The sequence below is a fragment of the Lemur catta genome, chromosome 3, assembly GCF_020740605.2.
Source record: "Lemur catta isolate mLemCat1 chromosome 3, mLemCat1.pri, whole genome shotgun sequence".
NCBI classification, from domain to species: domain Eukaryota; kingdom Metazoa; phylum Chordata; class Mammalia; order Primates; family Lemuridae; genus Lemur; species Lemur catta.
In genome coordinates, this window is record NC_059130.1 from 114,372,277 (window position 1) to 114,391,167 (window position 18,891).

The 18,891-nt window shown below is 57.5% G+C and overlaps 1 protein-coding gene across 1 annotated transcript in view; it reads right to left on the reverse strand.

Annotated features, from left to right (window-relative positions):
• The window catches only part of IGSF21 (immunoglobin superfamily member 21), a 235,409-nt gene that overhangs the window by 62,717 nt on the left and 153,801 nt on the right, over nt 1-18,891 (reverse strand). Inside the window, exon 3 of the mRNA XM_045546479.1 lies at nt 14,954-15,075. Coding sequence (XP_045402435.1) covers nt 14,954-15,075 — 122 coding nt within the window. The remainder of the gene's footprint in view (nt 1-14,953; nt 15,076-18,891) is intronic.

Below are 18,891 nucleotides of genomic sequence, written 5' to 3' on the forward strand. Positions count from 1 at the left end.
CTATCAGTCCTCCGAGCTCAGGGCTCTTGCTACATCATCACTCTCGCGGGGGGAACAAAGGGCCAGGGAAGTTAAATGAAAGTGCCCCAAAGCCCCTGGCAGGGGTGGTGAGGAGGAGGGAGAGTTATAACTAGACTCAGTCCCATGGTCCCCACAAAATACTCGACATGCCCAGGAACATTAACCTAGCAGGGGAAAAAACATAAGACACGACCAAATAAATGTCCTGTCAAGGAAGGAAATATGTAATAAATTAACCGAGCCTCCCCGAACCTCTCCAATAATAATTAGGAGTGTCAGCCCAGCGCACGAGGAAATTGCCACGGCGCGGGCTAGCTGCTCCCCTGAGAATCCGAATGCAAACACACGGAGCCAGGCGGGCGACTCGGTTCCCGGCGGGTCGCAGGACTCCAGAGTCTGCCTCCCCCGCCCCTGCCCTACCTGCCTACGGAGCCCAGCCACCCTGGGGCCCCGTCTGTCGCCCGTTTCCCTCCGTTGTACACCGAGGAAGGGGCAGATCAGTGAGAGCTGAGAGGTCGTGCCACTCCCCGCATACCCTCACATTTGTGCATTGGACAAAAAGGAAACTGAGGCTCGGACAGAGTGTGTGACTGGCCAAGTCACTCTGTGGCTCTGTCACGGGCCCAGGTCTCTTGGTTCAGTGCCAGGCAGTGGCTCAGCAACCAGGCCCCCTGACCAGGGATTCAGGTATCTGCACGCGAAATACTTATTGGCCCTGACTATGGAGGTGCTGCCTGGTGCCGTCCTGAAATCTGGGGGAGCCGGAGGGACCAAGTCCTCACCCTCAGGGCGCGTGCATCCGAGAAGCAAAAGGAAAATGTGTATTCAGATAAATAAATGGGAGCCTTAGCGGAGAGCAGTCAATGCTGTGAAAACCCAGCAAGCAACACACTGGATCGACGGGTAAGAACGGTCGGGGCCGAGGTGGGAACTCCTGGGCAGAGGTCAGGCAGTCGGGAGGGCCTCTCTGCGGAGGTGACATTTGATCTGAGACCGGGGTGGGGGAATAGTGTACCTGGCAGAGGAAAAGCATGAGCAAATGCCCTGAGGTGAGAGTACGTTTGGCGAGAAGGCCAGGGTGACCAGAGGCTGGTGAGGGACAGAGAGAGGGCGGAGACAGCACAGCCCAGGGGGTGGGGCCAAGCCTACCGGGTCTCCCAGGCCTGATTCTATCTGGGTTCTAGCCCAGATGAGGTTCTATATTCACTGAGTTCTACCCCAAGCGAGTGGGAAGCCCTTGGAAGGCTTCAAGCAGCAGGTGCTATAATCTGATTTCCCTTTGGGAAGCTCAGTCTGGGCGGGCGTGGTGGCTCACACCTGTCATCTTAGCACTCCGGGAGGCCGAGGCGGGAGGATCGCTTGAGCTCAGGAGTTTGAGACCAGCCTGAGCAAGAGTGAGATCCCGTCTCTACTAAAAGTAAAAAAATAGAAAACTAGCCAGGCGTGGTGGCGCATGCCCGTATTCCCAGCTACTCGGGAGGCTGAGGCAGGAGGATCCCTTGAGCCCAGGAGTTTGAGGCTGCAGTGAGCTATGAGGACGCCACTGCACTCTACCCAGAGTGACAGAGTGAGATTCTGTCTCAATGGATGCGGTTAGCGTTGTAAGGGGAAAAGGCACGCCTCAAATCATGGTTTGGGTGTGGCAAAGTCGTAACATGTAACCAAAATGTTTGTACCACCATAATATCCTGAAATAAATAAATAAATAAAATGAAAAAAGAAAGCAAGCAAGCTCACTCTGGCTGATGGGCACGTGGAGAAGGAACCCGGGTGGCGAGAGACATCGGTGCACAGATGCACAGAGAGAGCTGAGGCTGTTGGGAGCTGGGGAGAAAATGACAGCCTTGGCTGGACATAAGGAAGCCCGGCCCAGCTCCATCATTACTGGGCTGCGTGACCTTGAGTATATCATTCAACTTCTCTGGTCATCTCTTTCCTTTTCGTAAAATGAGGAAGCCTGCCCCTGCCTGTAGCCTTGCACGAGGTTCCTTCATCCTCTCAGCTGAAGTCTGTTATTTGCAAATAGAGGTGACGGTGCCTGTTTTGCACAAAAGGCCCGACAGCCCACCACCAAGATAACACCACTGTCTCTATTAATGGCAAATTTTAGATGACTTCTTCTCCTGGACTCGGGTTTAGCTCTTCAACAACCCATCCATCCATCCATCCATCCATTCCCTGCTGGCTTGCTGAGTGCCTTAGCAGTGACAGTGGGCAAGTCACGTAGCCGCTCCTCTGCCGCCATCTCTTAGCTTTGGCAGGATGCTCAGCCTCACCAGCCTTCTCCGTTCACCCTCAATCCCACTGACCCTCACCCCCTGAAATGCAATTATCTTCCAAGGCAAAGCAGATTCTCCCAGAACAGGGGATTTTATTAGACTGCAATAATATATGAAAGAGGAGGTTTGAATCACCCCGAGCAAATCCTAATGTGAAGAAATACCACGGCGACAAATACTTTACTCTGAAATGTTTACTAAATTAGGTCTTTCCCGGACATTCTTAGCCTTCAGTTTTTTTAATACCAGCAATAAAGCAGTTACGTAATTAGTAATAAAGCTGTCAGCCTGCTTACTGACTTTTTACTTAGAGGTAAGAGGATAATATGTGTGTGGACGTGGATGTGTGAGCGTGTGTATGTGTGTGCACGCATGTAGATAACTCCTAGCAGCTCTGGTTTTCTGACTGCGGATGTATAAATTATTTGCCATATCAGCAATTCCACCCCACAGGCTGCAGGTCAGGGAAGCTGCAGTGAACGCCGTGGACTGGAAGTGGTTCTCGAGGAGTTAGAAGTCGAGTTTTGATTCTGTAGCTGCCTTGCTGTGTGACCTTGGGGAAGTAACCCCCGGTCTCTGGGCCTTGGTTTCTCGCGTGGAGAATGAGAGTGTTGGCCTTAGTGATATCTAAAGGCTGCTGGCAAATCTTTCCTGAGTCTCAGAGGGGCTGGTGGCTTTAAATGGCATCTGTGTGTTGGTGGTTCCCATATTTGGACCCGTAGCCACAATTTCTCCCTCACCCTGTGTTTCCATCGACCTACTTTGCTCGGGTGTCTAACGGACATGTCCAACCTGATCCAAACAGAACTTGTGAGTTCTGCCTCCCGACCCCAGTCCAAGCTGGTCCTCACTGGTCTCCCCATCTCAGGAAGGAGCCCCCTCTCCACCCAGATGTGATAGCCGTGGCCCCAGCGGCCCCCTTTAACTTCTCTCTCTCTCCGCTGTCCCCCCTTCCAGCCCATCGGCGAGTCCTGCCGGCTCTGCTTCCTAACTCATCCCATCCTGCCTCTCCGCCTCCACCCTCCCTGTCCACCCCCACCACCCTCCTCTTGCTCTGTCATTTAGCCACCTCACGCTGTAAACAAGATCAACGTCAATGACTCCTCATCTCTCTTAGAATACAAGCCGAACTCTCTCCAATGACTCAGCATGTTCTACAACAGTGGTCCTCAAACTCGCCTGGGTGCTGTAGTCACCTTGGGCGATTTCCTACACGATGCCTGTGCCCCTCCCATTGCTGAAGTTCTGACTCAATGGGCTGGGGCTGGGGCGGGACATCGGGGTGTTTAAAGCTCCCCAGCAGTTTCCAGCATGGACCATAGACCAGCAGCATCAGCCTCACCCGGGAAGTGACTGCAAGTGCAGAGTCTCAGGCCCATCCCAGGGACACTGAGAATCTGCATTTCAGCCGTCAAGTTCCGGAAGCCCACTCCAGGCCTGCAGGACTCACCAACTCACCCAGCCCCTGCGGATGTCCTTCTGCTCTTTGTTGACACATGGAGCCTGCTCCTGTCTCAGCCCCCTGCTTCCCCTCTGCCGGGATGCTCAGGCCCCTGCCTTCGCATGGCTGCTTCATCCCCTTCCATATCCAGGTGGCAGGGAGAGAGACGCCCCCCCATCATCCACCTCACCTCTCCTTGCGTTGCGGGCACGGCCCTGGGAACGTCTGCTCCCTGGGGACAGGGGCCTTTCCCGGCCTGTTCATCTCTGTCTCCCGATGCCTACAGTTAACCGATGAACACTTCTTAAATGACAAATGAATAATGAGGGCAAGCCCTGACTTGAGGTGGTTGAAACATGTCACGGGCGTGGGACTTCAGAGCTAATTTCCCACCACCTGCCCGGGCTGCTGCCTGACCCTGGGCTTGCACTTCCTGATGGTCGATTCCGGGCGAAGATGCTGTGCCTGGTAAAACGCAAGCCGCTACCCAGAGGACGGAATGGGTTACCCCAGAGCCCCCACCCCCACTCCATCAGCACAGGGCTCAGCCCCACTAGCTGGGGAGGCCGCAGGGGAGGGGAGTTCTGCCCGACCTGAGCGGGGGGCTCTCTCAGCTCTCGGGCAAGTCACTCCCCTTCTCTGGGCTGAGCTTGAGCCCCACAAGTAGGGTCTGAGATCTGCACTGCCCAGGATGGTCGTTAGGGTTTAACCAGACAATGGATGGGAGATAGTTTTCTGACCGTTTGAAATGATAATGCTACATTTGGATAACCCGCCAGCTCATTAATTTAACAAGCCTTTACTGAGATCCTGTGCTGGGCACTGAGGACGGAGAGATGAAGAAGGGAGGGTCCGTATCCTTGAGAGCAAGACCCATCCTTGGGGACTGGGGGCCACAGGCAGGAGACCCCCCCAGATGCAGTACCCCAGTGCATCACCAGAGGGCGGCAGACAGCTGTGCAAGCACTTCCCTCCCGGGGAGCCGGGCGCGGGAGAAAGGTGTGTTCTGGGAGTCCCAGTGGCCTCCGTGTGGGTCTGGTGCAAACAGAGAGCGGGGGCAGCTGGGTGGAGGAGGCTGCTCAGTGGCACCAACCCAAGAACCAACCAAGGAGAAGTGCCCCGAGCCTCCCCCAGACTGGAAACAGGGGCCTCCTTGAAGCCCGTGGGGTTGCTGGGCACCGAGATGGGGGAGATCTGGGGAGATTCTCTCCAAGCCAAGAGACAGGGGAGAGGACAGAAGCATCGTGCGCCTCTGTGTGCGCGGCGCGGGAGGGAAAGAGCCCAAGTGAGGAGTGGGATATTGGGAGGAGGAGAGATGAAGAAAGGAAGAAAAGAGCATCAAAGGCCACTGCACGTCCAGGAAGAAAGGGAGAGAGCGTCCGCCTTTGCCGGCGGGAGGTGGAGGGGGTGGGGAGGCGGTGCCTGTCCGGAGGACCAGCCTGCCCCTGGGGAAGCATCGGCCCGGCCCCGCCCGGCTGCCCGTGCCCGCGGTGGGGGCGGCAGCTGTGAGAGTGGACAGTCGCCACCCGCCACGAGAAGGCTGCAGTGAAAAGCACAGTGCTCCCCAGCACGGCCCGCGATCGATTCTGCTGCCAGGGAGAGGGCAGGGAGGGCCGCTGCGCCAAGCGGGCCACCCGAGCTGGGCCTGGCGCACCGCTGGCTTCAGAAAGGCAGAGAAGGGCAGGCACCCCTGGAACAGGAGAGGAGAAGCGGGAACCGAGAGGCCCCCACCAGGAGGGGAGGCAGGCAGAGAGAGAAGGCAGCGGGGGCAGGGGAGGGCGTCCCGCTCGATGGGGACCGAGGCAGGGCAGCCGAAGCCTGTTAGGTTAAACGGATTTCTCGACAAGTCAATGGCATTGATGCTGCCGGCCGAGGCCGCAGAGAAGATGTAGGACAGTGGCTTCCCGGGTCCCTCGCCCAGAGCCGGGAGTGGGCGTCACTTGTTCTCCTGGGCTGTGGCACCCAGGAGCCTGGAACTGCCCAGCTGTGGCTGTCTTTAAGGTGGCCACTGAGGCTGGCGGCTTCCCACTTGGAGGCACCAAGCATCCTGGGCCACAGGTCGTGTGCGTGTGTGTGCACATGTGTGCGCACATGTGTGTGGGGGGGGAGAGACAAGGTCACACGCTACTCTCCCTCACTGAGTGACCTGGGTCTCCGGCACCTGGCCCTGGAATTGGCACAGGGTGGGCACTCAACTACTGTTTGTTGGATGAGCCTGCCCTCCATGGCCCAGGGACCCAAGAAGTGGACATGGCGCCAACGGCCCACTTTGCACTCTGTACAAGCTGTGTGACATTGGACATGTGACTGCACCGCTCTGTTCTTCCATGTCATTATCAACAGGATTCAATGAGTCTGAGATCTGGGCTCCACGGGATGGTTGTTAGGGTTAAACCACATCACGAGTGGGAAAGACGTTTGCTGACTGTTTGGAATAACTCCACATTTGAGTATAACCCATCAGCCCATTGACTCAACAAACCATTCCCGAGGCCCTGGCATCTATCCCAGGCCCTGGGCTGGGCACTGAGGCCAGAGATGAGGAAGGAAGCGGCTGCCCTGAGAGACAAGACCTAGGAAGGAAGGCCGAGCATGGCTCTGGGGCCTGACGTGGAGGGTGGAGGGTGGGTCCCTCCCGGGTGGGTCCCTCCCTAACCGGCGCTCTGGAGGTGGGAGGCCTGGGGCTGGGTCCGGCGGGACTTCCGCCTGAAAGCCTGGGCACACTGCCGCTTTGGGAAGGTGCCGTGGCCGGGAGCTGCCGGAAGAGCATCTTGCGCCTGGCCCCCCGCCGCCCCCACAGGCAAGGCCTCCCTTCCCGAGAAGCTCAGCACAGGGCCTGGCACAGCCAGCTGCCATCGCTCTGCTGATGACGTTGGGCGCCCGGGAGTGGGGCAGCCCAGGCTCTGCAGGTGCTGGGTGCCTGTGAGGTCACTCTGGCCTCAGGGGGTGGACTTGGAGGTCACCAGCTGGTCTAGCTATTCCGTCATCTTCAAATCAAAGGGGTTTGGACCCAGGGGCCTTAGAACAATTGCCTGTCCTCCGATAGCTACAACACCTAGAATTATCTGTGCCTTGGAGCTTCCTGTTGCATAGAACGGATCTTTCCAACCCTCACTGCCAATATCCTAACCTGGAAGACTTTTTAAACACCGATCCCTGATTGCCTGAGCCCTGGTCCCGGCTTGAGTCCAATTCTGTCTTGGGGTGCCTGGGAATTGGTATTTTAAAGCCACTTCCAAGGTGATCCTGTTGCAGGTGGCCTGCGGCGTAGACACCAGCAGGTGGCTTGCTGCTCAGGTGCTGTGTGATGGCACAGGACTGAACCCCCCCAGCCCTCTCTTCTGAAACACGCCCTAGTTTCGAGATGGGGCCCAGGCCCCCACTTGGCTGGGGTTTTCAGACGGGGTCCAGGCTCCCACTTGGGCTCGAAGGCTGGGGTTTTCAGTTCTGATACGACTGTTGCGAATAGTGTTGAGAGGGGCTCAAGGTTATTCCTACAATGACATTCCCGCTCATTCACATTCCAGGGTGACTTCTGGGTGGGAGAGAGGAATGGTTTTCCAGCAGGTCAGGAATGAGGGTGACCTCGGAGAGTTCCATGGGGGCAGGGCCGGCGTCACTGCTGCCCTGTGCCCAGCACAGAGAGGAAGGACCATGCCACGTGCAAGCAGCCCCTGTTGGGTGTATTCGGAGGGACAGAGGTGTACGGTTTTGATGACACGCAGACGGAGACGGGAGCTATCGAATCCAGACTTGCAAATCAGCAAGGGTCAGATGGTGCTTTTCTTTGTTCCAACAGTGAAGAAGGAGTTTGTGCTGCACATCAGTAGATGAAATTGCAGAAGGAAGATTTAACTTTTCAAAGGGAAACAAACCCCTCTGCTCTCTGGACTAAACAGTTAATGTGTCTATTTAAAAATCAATCCCTTTTTGTTTTTTCCATTTGAACAGATTCCAGAGAATCTTGGAGTGGCCTTGTCACTGCTTGGGCACTTTCTTAATGGCCGTGTCTGTGCACACATGGTGCCCTCCACCTGGAATATCTGCTCCCAGCTGCTCTTTGTCGGAAACCTACTTACACCTCTAGAACCACTTCCAACGCCGCCTTCGCCACGATTTCCCCGTGTTCGCCGCTCTGATTCATCACGGCATTATGACTGCATCTCTATGACAGCTATCACTTTATTACTTGAATTGTTAGCTATTTATCTCCGTGTTTTATCTCCCCTCTCTCTCTTTTCATTCCACAAATATTTATTGTTCCTCTCTAATGCCAAGTAGGTTCTGGGGTTACGGAGATGAAGGAAATGAAGCCGGGTCTTGGAGATGCTTCTAGGCTCCCGGCGTGCGGGGGAGGGGAGGCTTCGGGCTCCACGGAGGCGGGGGCGAGTCCTGGCCACCTTTGATACCGGCCCCCCTGGAGGCTGTGCTCGGAGCCTCCCGTATAGAAACGCTCTGGATGCACTGCCGGGTGCGTGCGTGAACCGCCGCGTCTCAGAGTAATAAAGGAAGTGGCATTTCTCTCGGTATCCTAGATCCTCAGTCTCTTTTTCATTTACTCGGTCTCGCCCACGTCCCCCCTCCCATGAACATGAGCCGGAAGGTGCAGCCGGGCGCAGGCTCCCTCCGTGCGTCCCTGGGCCGCAGCCCGCCCGGCTGCTCTCACCACGTGTGGCTTCGGGGGACACACGTGTGCACGGGACATGGAATCAGATCCAGACTGCCCTGTGGACGGCTTGGTCTTCCCTCCCTGGCATCTCTGACCCACCCTCTCTACTCAGTCACCCAGGGGAGAATTTGCAAAGTGCAGATCACAGCACACCTTAGCCCTCAGTGGCTTCGGGGACGCTGAGGATAAAGGCAGACTCCACTCCTTTGTTCTCTGCGCTGTGACCCGCCAGCCCTCTGGCTGCTCCCCGATCACTCTGAGCTCCCTCTCACCTCAGACTTTGCTCTGGCTGTGCCCCCTACCTGAGTGCCCTCCCTGCCCCAGCCCTGCTTGAGTGGCTTCTTATGCTACAGAGCTCTGTTTAGATGTCACCTCCCATGGGCAGCTGTGCGGCCCCAACTCCACTATCCTCGTCCTCCTCTCTCAGGTTACGTTCGCCCTCCGTGTCCGTGGGATCTGCACCTGCAGATTCAGCTGACCACGGACCGAAGACACTCAGAGGAAAAAAAACAGTAAAAAATAACAACACAGCATAACAACTATTTCCATAGCATTTACATTGTGGGAAGTGTTGTAAGTAATCTACGGATGATTTAAAGTATACGGAGGATTGCTAGATCATATGCAAATAACACACCATGTGACAGCAGGGGCTTGAGCACCTGTGGACTTTGGTATACCTGGGGAGTGTCCTGGAGCCTGTTCCCCGTGGATACGGAGGGACCACGCTCATCACACACTGTAAATATGTTTTCTTATTTTAAGCATATATATATATATATATATATTTTTTTTTTTTTTCTCTTTTTGAGACAGAGTTTTGCTCTGTCGCCCTGGCTGGAGTGCAGTGGTGTCATTAAAGCTCACAGCAACCTCCAACTCCTGGGCTTAAACGATCCTCCTGCCTCAGCCTCCCCAGTAGCTGGGACTACAAGCGCCGTGATATCTGGCTGATTTTTCTATTTTTAATAGAGACGGGGTCTCGCTCTTGCTCAGGCTGGTCTCAAGCTCCTGATCTCAATCAATCCTCCCACCTAGCCTCTCAAAATGTTGGGGTTACAGGCATGAGCCACCGCGCCCGGCCTATGTTAATATTTTTATAGCCTGTCTCTCCTCACAGGAGCAGGTCTGATTATGCCTGTTTGCCACTTTATCCCCATGATTGTCCCTGACATATAGTAGTTACTCAATTCCTTTCTGATGAATGAATGATGCCAGTGTTGAGGGAAGGCCGGGGGTCTGGATGGTTCCCTCCTAAGGTATCTGGTTCACCCAGCAGCAGCGAGCACTGCGTTGAGAGCACTCTACCGCAACGTCTATCCCTGACCGGTTCGCCCTACAGATATGTACAAATCATCACCAGGTGCTGTGCTGGGGGCTGGGGGAATGCTGGTGAAGACCTCAGACCCAATCCCTGTCCTCACGGGGCTTCCAGTCCAGTCAGGGTTGGGGAGGTGAGCAGAGACTTTGAGGACACAGTGCCAGGCAGTGCACCTGCGCAGTCAGGGCTGACTTCCTGGAGGAAGCAGCATCTGAGCGGAACCTGCAAGGATGAGCAGGACCTTGCTGGCAGAGAGAGGTGGGCACAAGGTGTGCACAAGGTGTTCAAGGGACAGCAGCAGGTGGGGGTAGGAGCACACTCAGCCCCTCAAGTCTAGATTTCCCTCACCAGTGACTCAGGGCCCGTGAGACCTGTCTGTGCTCCTCGTAACACTGTGGGCAGATCGAACGGGCCAGGGGCCTGCGAGGGCTTTGGGAAGGGGAAGCACAGCGTGTATGCGGGCAGGGGAGGCTGAAGGCCACTGTGGTTCACCCTGACCTCCAAGGAGGCCACAGCTGCCGTCTGAGATGGCCACATTCTGCAGGTGAGAGGGTTCAGGACACGCTACCCCAAAACATGTGGCCTTGGCACAGCGAATATTTTAAGCTGAAGGAACTTGAGAAGCGGCAGGTGCAGGAAGGACACTCTGACCTTCCCCTGAAGCAGGTCACGAGACCCTCACGTGAGAGGTGCCTCCCAACACCTGGAGGACGGGGGCATCCTCATCTCCAACAACAGAGGGACGGGGACCCGAGAGGACTCTGAGCGAGCAGCCTTGCTGAGTGTCCACCCGTCCACTGCCCGGGCCCACACCGTCGTCCGACCGCACTCTTCCACGACTGCCCCTTCGTCACACCTGCGTCATCACGCCTGCATAACAACGCTCGGGGCTAACCACTTCCCTGGGTCTTCATTTCCTTAGGAAGTCTCCCGGTCACGTAAAACTTATATGGACTAGATTTGTATGCTCTTCTCTTGCTAACCAGTTACAGGGGCCCCAGCCGAGAACCCACAAGGGCTGGAGGAAAAAGTATTTTCCTCCCTAGACAAGGACGAACGAGTTCCACCCCCACGGTCAGTCTGCCCCCAGCCGGGGTGCACCAGTCCGCTCGTACCTGTGCCTGGCCTGGTGCGGAACAGGTGGCCGGGCAAGGCAGGGGTGAGGGGGCAGGGTGTGGAGGGTGATGGATGTCCAGGGGACTGTCACCTAGACCACACCTCTGCCACACCTTAGGTGGCCCCCAAGAAGCAGACCCTGAGACACACATTTGGGAGTGATGGGTGTACGTGAGGGGGGTCCCAGGAAGCTGGTAGGATGAGCAGGAAGGGGAGGAAGCCGATGCAGGTGCATCATCAAGGCGTTCTGGGGGGCTGCTGAGCCCCCATCCTGCTGAGAAACCCTGGGGGACGTGGAGGTCACGCATCCGAGAAGTTCCACTGGGCGGGGTGAGCGGCCAGGGATTCCGCCAACATTTCCCGTCAGCCACTGGTCCAGCTGCTCCCGGGGGACGTCAGCCCCCCAGCACTGCCCGCCCGCCGGTGTGCAGGCCAGGGGGCTCCCGCGGCCTGAGACAGCCCCGGGGAGGAGTCAGGGGTTCTGGCACTGCCCCAAAGAGTGCAGGGTTAGAGGATGTGAGCCGGGCGCAACACCGTGGGCAACACCGTGGGCCATACCTGCCTCCTCCTTACCAGGACGGCTCCTTCCCAACCCCAGGTCCCTGCCCAAGCGCCACCTTCCCTGGCCCTGCACCCCACTTGTCCCTTCACTACACGCCACCATTTGGATTCGAATCTTCGTGGAATGCGCAATGACGTATTTATGTCCTTTCCTCACTTACTGTCTGTCTCCCGCCCTAGATCACAAAGCGGTGCCTTTCTTGTTCCCACTGTATCCCTGAACAACTCGTACCACGCCAGGCTCCTAGTAGGTGCTCAATTAAATACCCTTCAAAGGAATAAATTCTCGCCAACTCCAGCCTGGGAGTTCTAGGTTCTGAGGCTCAGAACTAGAAAGGCCTTTGATAGCTGGGCCTCCGAACTGCTCGGAGGGGCAGTGACCTGCCCAAGGTCATGCCACTGGGGTGCCACAGCTGCACTCCTGGGCGGGGGAAAAGCCCTGACACCCCACCCGAATTCCGCCCTCGGGGCCCCACCAGCGGGAGGAAAAGCTCCCGGAGTCCCTGGGGCTCCACTAGGCTACCCGGGAAATTGCTCTCTGCCAATTCTTGGTAATCTTCTTAGCCTCATTCCCTCCCCACTCTCCCCAGCTGAAGAGGAAGTGGCTCAGACAGCTGTGGAGCTGGGACTCTCTAGTTGAGATGCATTAATTTGTAAATATCTTCATTTATATGTAAATGCGGAGTCCCCAGCCCGCTGCCAGCCCTAATGGGGCTCTGCAGCCTGGCGGTGCAGCCTCCCCAGCTCCGAGGGGTGGTGGGTGGCAACTCTCCCCATCCCATTAGATTCCAGAAGCTCTGGTCCTTCCTTCCCTGTCCCTGGGTGTTCAGCAAATGGGACAGCCCAGCGCCCCGGGCTGCTCTCTGCCTGGGAGACCAGCCCTGTGACCAAGGCTCAGGGAGAAGGCTGGGAGCAAAGAGCACCGGCCATGAGTCCTGAGACCCAGGCTTCAGTCGGTGGCGCTCTGTGACCTTGGGCAAGTCTCATGCCTTCTCTGGGCTTTGGCCTTCCTCAACTGTGAAACAGGGAAGGCAGCACGGTAGAGGGATAGAAAGAGATGGTTTGGGGCTTGACCAAGTTCATGTCGTTCCAGAGGGAGACCTTGGACAAGTCCCTTGGCCTTGCTGAACTCTGACCCCTTTTGGAATAAAACCAGAGCTAGAGAAAATAATAATAATACCTGCCTGCATTCGTGAGGTTGTTTGTGAGGATCAAAAGAGAAAGCATATAAAAAAGGCTTTATGAGACTTGTTAAAAGGTGAGCTTTTTCGGTTTCTTGTTTTGCGGTGGGGGAAGGAGGGGCCGTTCTAGGTAATAACTGCGAACACGCGCCGCCCAGCCGCCCTGCGCTGGCACTCTGTACCAACTCGCCCGTCAGGCCCTGACGCTGCACGAGCTTCTTGCTGTTGTCGTTCCCGCCTGGAGGTCACGAACCCCCATCACAGAGTTACCAGCCCAAGACTTCACTAACGCAAGGAGGTGGAACAGGCAGGATTTGAACTCAGGCCACTGGACATAAATTTCACTTACATTCCATAGCAATTGTACAAAGCCAATCCCGTCCAGCCTGCTTTACAGGTGAGGAAACTGAGGCAGAGAGAGAGGTTAAGGCTCTCGTCCGAGGTCATTCAGTGGGCAGTGGCTGAGCGGGATTTAAACCCAGGTCGTCTGGCACCAGGTGCTCTTGAAGCACCAGGAGCAGCAGAGGGTGGGGTTCAAGGATTGGCCTAGAGACCACACCTGTGGCAGCAGGTGGCTTAGGGGGCACAGGGAGGAGGTAGGTGGTGGGAGAGGCTTGTCAGAGACCATGGTGACCAGGCAGGGGTGGCCGGGCAGCCCTGGGTTTCTGGGAACCTGGGAGGTGATCTGAGAGTTCCCTTGCTACAAAACCGTCTGTGGTTCCCAGAATAGTTATTTTCTTCTCCAAAATGAGTTTTTACCTCCTTTTTCATCTTGATGGTAACTGGCTTGTCTTAGGTGTGCTTTAATAGTTTAAGGCGCCTCAGTTCCCTTCTGGAAGCGGGTCCGGGAGAAAGCGAGACTAGACGGATGGAGGTGATTGTGGGGTCATTCACACGCCTCTTCATACCCTGCCACATCCACTTTCTCAGCACGGACCTGGCGCGGCCCGGAGAGAGGAGGACCAGCGGGGTCCTCCCGGGAGCACTCCCACCTTCCCATTCTCACAAAGCAGGCGGGAGAGGACCACGTCCCCCGTGCAGGGCCGGACACACCCTTTCAATCTTACTGCCCCATTTTCTAATTTTGCCATGAGGAAACTGAGGCCCAAAGGGCCAAGCAGCGTACCCAGAGTTGTGCACTCATTTTGCAAATTTCACTGTGCACCTATTGCGTGCCAGGCCCTGGGCTGAGAGCTGGGATGCGAAGTGAGGGGGGAGCGTCTGCCTCGTGCTCCCGAAGCTCATGGTCGCAGAGAGAGAGAAACAACCCATGTTGGGGCCTGGTCCTTCTCCGGGCTCAGTGTGTGAAGACAGCGAGGTACCAGGCTCTGACTGGGATGTCACAGCCCACGAATGATGGTGCCACAGCTCGTGCACCTGTCAGTGTGCCCAGCGCAGCAGGGTCCTCCAGCTTTGGCGTGGACGGCCACTCTCTGTGTGCCGTGTGGAAGTGTGTGTGTGCAGAACTGTGCACTGTCAGTGCCCGCGTGAAGCTGCTCCTCGCGGATACAGTGGGAGCCCGTCTTGAGGAGGGGTGGGTACCGGGGGAGTCGCAGCCATCCAGCTTTGGGGGGTCAGTTCTGCTGGGGTGAGGGCCCCATGGTGGACCTGCTTGAGTGGGGTTCTGAAGGCTGATGAGGAGTTTACCAGGCGACCAAAGAGAGAAAGGCCCTTTGAGAAGAGGGGATACCCTGTGTAAGGATCAGAGAAATGAATCGGATTGGGGTCTTTTAGGGGTGTGGGTGAGGGGTGGAGCCATGGGCACCCACACACCTAGAAAACGGCAGGCCCTGGAGTGGGATCTAATTAGCTCGACTCTGCCGCCTTCTGGAAAACAGGGGTAGGATAGAAATTTCAAGTACCTCTGAGCGCGAGGTCTCTTCCCTCCCCATCCTGCTGCTTCTGACCTGGGAGTCCAGGGCTTTGGGGTCATTTTCCTTCCCAAGTTTGGGGCCCTTATGGCCTTGGAGGCACGGGGAACAGTAGAAGGTGTGGCATGGGCTTCAGAGCCAGGCAGAGCTACTTCGCCTCCCAGCCCTGTCATTCCAGGCTGTGTGACTTTAGGCACATGGCTTACCCTCTCTGGGCCTCAGTGTCCTCACTTGGGAATGGGGCTTGGAGAGCGCCCCCTGCAGGCCTGTTGGGGGAGCTGGCTGAGGAAGTTAGAAAGGGAGCTGTGGCCTGACCCCTGCCTGCCTCCTGTCCCTCCAGGGGGAGGGTCCGGCTTCCGCACGCAGAGCCCCCAGCTCTGCCTTCCAAGCCCGAGAGAGCACCGAGGGAATGACACGAAGGGCTGGAGACGCGCCCCTCCCAGCCCCTCCCCTGTGTCCCCCTCCCCCAGCCCCCTCCGCGCCCCGGCCTCACCTCACAGTGGACTGGTACACAAGGTCCTCCCGCTTGCGGTAGTTCTCCATGTGCGAGTAGTTGGTGGAGAACATGGCGTCGAAGGTAAAGATCTTCTGCTTGATGGTGCCACCGTCCGTCACCTGCCGCAGGGCACAGAGACAGCCACAGGTGAGCGCTCAGCCAGCCCTGGCCACCCCCTTCCCCGCTGTCCTGGAGAAGCTCTTGGTCATCACTGGCGCCTCCCACGGTGGAGGGGCTTCAGTCCCACTTTGCTGACTTGCAAACTGAGGCTCTGGAGTGAAGCCCCTTCCTGAGGTCCCACAGCCAGGAAGGGGCAGAGCGGGCTCTTCTCTCCAGCCCTTTCCAGGCGCCAGGTGATGCCACTCCTGCGCCTGGGCCGTCTCCCCGAAGTTCGGGGAGCTGCGGATAGGGCCGGAGAGTGTGACTGTGCTTTGCGTTCGGTCATAGGGTGACGGCCTGATCCCGAGGCCCAAGGAGAGAAGGGTTGGGGAGCAGACCAGCAAGAAAGAGGACGGGGAACTGGGGGCCAGGGGACAGTCACCGGGCGAAGATCTCATGCAGAGACAAACAAGCCAGATTGCAGTAATTTCAGATATTAATAAATCCTCTGAGGAGCCCAGGGAGGATGGCAGGGAGCCCAGAGGAGGGACAGCCCCTGTCCTGGGGATAGGGTAGTCACAGGGGGCTTCCTGGAGGAAGTGATGTTTAAGTTGCCTTCTGAAGGAAGAGTAGGGGCCGGCCTGGCAGAAGGTGGGAGCGCTTGGCAGGCAGAGGGAGAGACAGCAGGAGCCAAGGCCCCGGCAGAGGCAGAAAGGATCCCTGTGTGCTCAGGGAAAGTTCCCTGCGTTCAGAGAGCCTGAGAGAGGAGGCAGAATGAGGAGACGCCGGGCTGGGCAGAGAACCACGGGCAGGTCGTGGAGGGCGGCCAGGCCCGAGGAGCTCCGCTTCCCTGCGGGCACGTAGGTTCCACTCACAGGCTCCCTGTGGCCTGAGGGTGAGGACAATTCCAGCTGATCCTGCCCCTCTACAAGGCCGGGGAACCCCACCTGCTGGCACGGGGGTGGCGAAAGGGACCCTGCGGACCCTCAGCCCCCTCTGGCTGCCCTCAGGATGGGCAGGGAGGATGCACAAAGTCCCCAGTTCACCCAGGAACATGGAGGCCGGAGAAGACAGGGCCTGGGGAGGTGATAATACAGCCGGGGCTGCAAGACAAAGGCCACCCAGGCGTCCTGCTGTTCACAGCTGACAGAACTCGGACCCAAGTGTCCTGGGCTCCCAGCTGCCCGCGCACCCGCCTCCCCACGTCCGTGCTGCCTCCAGCTAATGAAAGTGTTACTCCACAAAGCAGCAAGGTATGTGTTGTCACTGTTTCAATTATTTATCTGTTTACTCGGCTGCAGTTTTCCGCTTGTCTCAGCAACTCTATTATAGACGGGGAGCTCGCAGCCTCTCGCCGCTCAGCTGGGCTCCACGCTAACAGCCTGCAACTGGGAGGCCTCATGCCTGGGCCTGGAGAAGTGGAATTAACTCCCTGCAGCTCTGCCTGGTGGAAGCGGGGGCGAGGGGGCTGGGCGAGCGGTGGCCAGGGACGGGTGTCTCCGAGGGGCTGCGTTGGGGGGTTCAACTTCTCCAGGCGAAGGCAGGGATTGGAGCATGGGTCCATCGCCTGCCTGGGAGGACTGGCCCAGGGCACAGCCGCGCTCCTCTGGGCACCTCTGCACCCAAGCTGACTGGGACCACACTCTCTAGCCTAAGGGGTGCTGCTACTGATCTAGGGGCCACAGACTCCATGCAATCCAGCCAGCAACCATTGAGCGCCAGCTGTGTGCCAGGCACAGGCTCTATCTATAGTGGTTACCTTCTGTAGACTGCAAGCTCCATAAAGATAAAGTGGCCTCTGTCCGTACCAGGGATGGTTAGAATGATGGTAACATACCCACAAGCTCCGGGACCCTGAGGGGGATCAGCGGTGGGACTTCCCACTGCGACGTTTCTCATTTGGCTAAACCCACACGCTCCCGTCTCTCCTAGGGGCTTATCAACACTCACGCCAGCCCTTGATTCCCCCGTGCGAGTCTGTGCAGTGGGAAGGCAGGGAACCTCCACCTCTCCCCGGCCCCTTCTGCAGCACAGGGCCCGGCTCCCATAACGGGGCGGATGGTGAGCGTGGAGGAAGAGAAACAGCTGGCAGAGAGAAGGGGAGGAGGTGGACGCCTCCTCTCTCCCACTCACCCCAAGAAAGCCCCCTTCCCCCAGACACCCACAGCTTGATTCTGCGTCTGATGTCATAGCCTGGCAGAATGTCCCCCAGCTGACTGTGCCCCGCTTGGCACAGGGTGCAGGGTGGAGAAGAGGCCGTAGGTGGCTTGGCCACTCTTGGGATCAGAGTTTCCAGCCCCCCACCTCTCAACACCCCAGCTGGGGTGGAGCCCGGGACTCTGCAGGGGCTCCCTCCACACGGCGCCCCCTCCACGCACCCCCACCCCAATTCATTCATTTGGCCTTGTAGGGCCACCGAAGTGCCTTTAAACCAGGGCTTTCAACTGGGGGGACGACATTGCCCACATTCATAACTGGGGGCGGGGAGTGGCTTTGTCCTGGCACTTAGCCGACAGAGGCCAGGGAAGCTGCTGACATCTTACGATGCCCAGGACAGCCCCTGGCCATGAAAGAGTTACCTGGCCCCAAATGTCGACGGTGCCGAGACTGAGAAACCCTGCTTTAGGCCCGTCCCCTTGTGTGGCCCTACAAAGTCCCCGGGAGAAAACAGAATAGATCCTAATTCTCCCATTTTGTAGATGAAGAAACTGAGGCTGGGAGAGGCAGAGCAACTCGGCTGAGGCCCCGCACCGGGTTCTTGCCTCTCAGTCCAGGTTCACATCCCGTCCCACCAGGCCGGACCTACCGCTGCCCGGTGTCCCCTCCGCCCCAGTGGCCGGAGATTTCTCCCGAAGTCCTAAAAGCGGACGGCGTCCCTCCCGCTCGCTTGTTTAGCCGCAGCCTGTCTCCAGGCCTCGCCTCCCTTCAGGTGCTGCTTTTTTTTTATCTCCTCCTAAAATGCGGCAGCCCTTATCGTCCCAATCTCAAATTTCACTCCATTTTTTTTATTACACAAAAGAGAAAAAATCTGTCAGTAAAACTGTCTCCTCAAATTTATTCTCCGAGACTGAGGGTTTTATTACTAGGAAAATACACCCGCACCCCACACGTTCCCACACATACCCACACACCCCAGATAAAGCGCCGAAGAATTATCCACGTCATAAATCGCTGCTTCAGGCCGGGGGACAGGGGAGTTTCAAGGACGAGCCTGGTTTTCCTTTACGTCTTTCTCTCCGGGGCTGTGCTGGGGCCTCGTGTCGGCCTGGGGAGGGAAGGACTGCTGCTGCTAGACCCGCCGAGGCAGCCGGAGACGGCTGATCTCAGCCCCAGGACAGAGACGTGGAGGACAGTCCCCCGGCCCAGGTCGCTGCAGCTGTACCCGGACCTCCCTCGGCCGGGGAAGTGGAGGAGCAGGGACGCTCAGGCACGCCCAGGTCGCAGGCCGGCGGGCGAGTGGCCGTCTGCAAGCCAGTCATTCCGCAGTTCTGGTTAGAGGACCCAAGACAGGCTGGGTGGGAGGGGGCGTGATTGCGAGCTGTGGGGACACGGTGTGGTGGCTGTGCTGAACACACCTTCCCTTTAATTCTAGAAACATATCCCCAGGCCTGAGGCATGCAGGCCCCATTCCAGGCCCCATGGGAGAGAAACAAAGAAATTTCAGACATCGTCACAGCCCATCGAGGTCTGGCAGGAGGCTCACGGCCCACCATTGGCTGAGAGACCAGAGTCAGGAGGACGATGGCCACAGCCGCAGGTATTCCCCACCGTCATCCAGTGAGGCTCCGACGCTTGTGTAGGAGCCAAGAGTTCCTTTGGATGGAGGGGTGATCGTG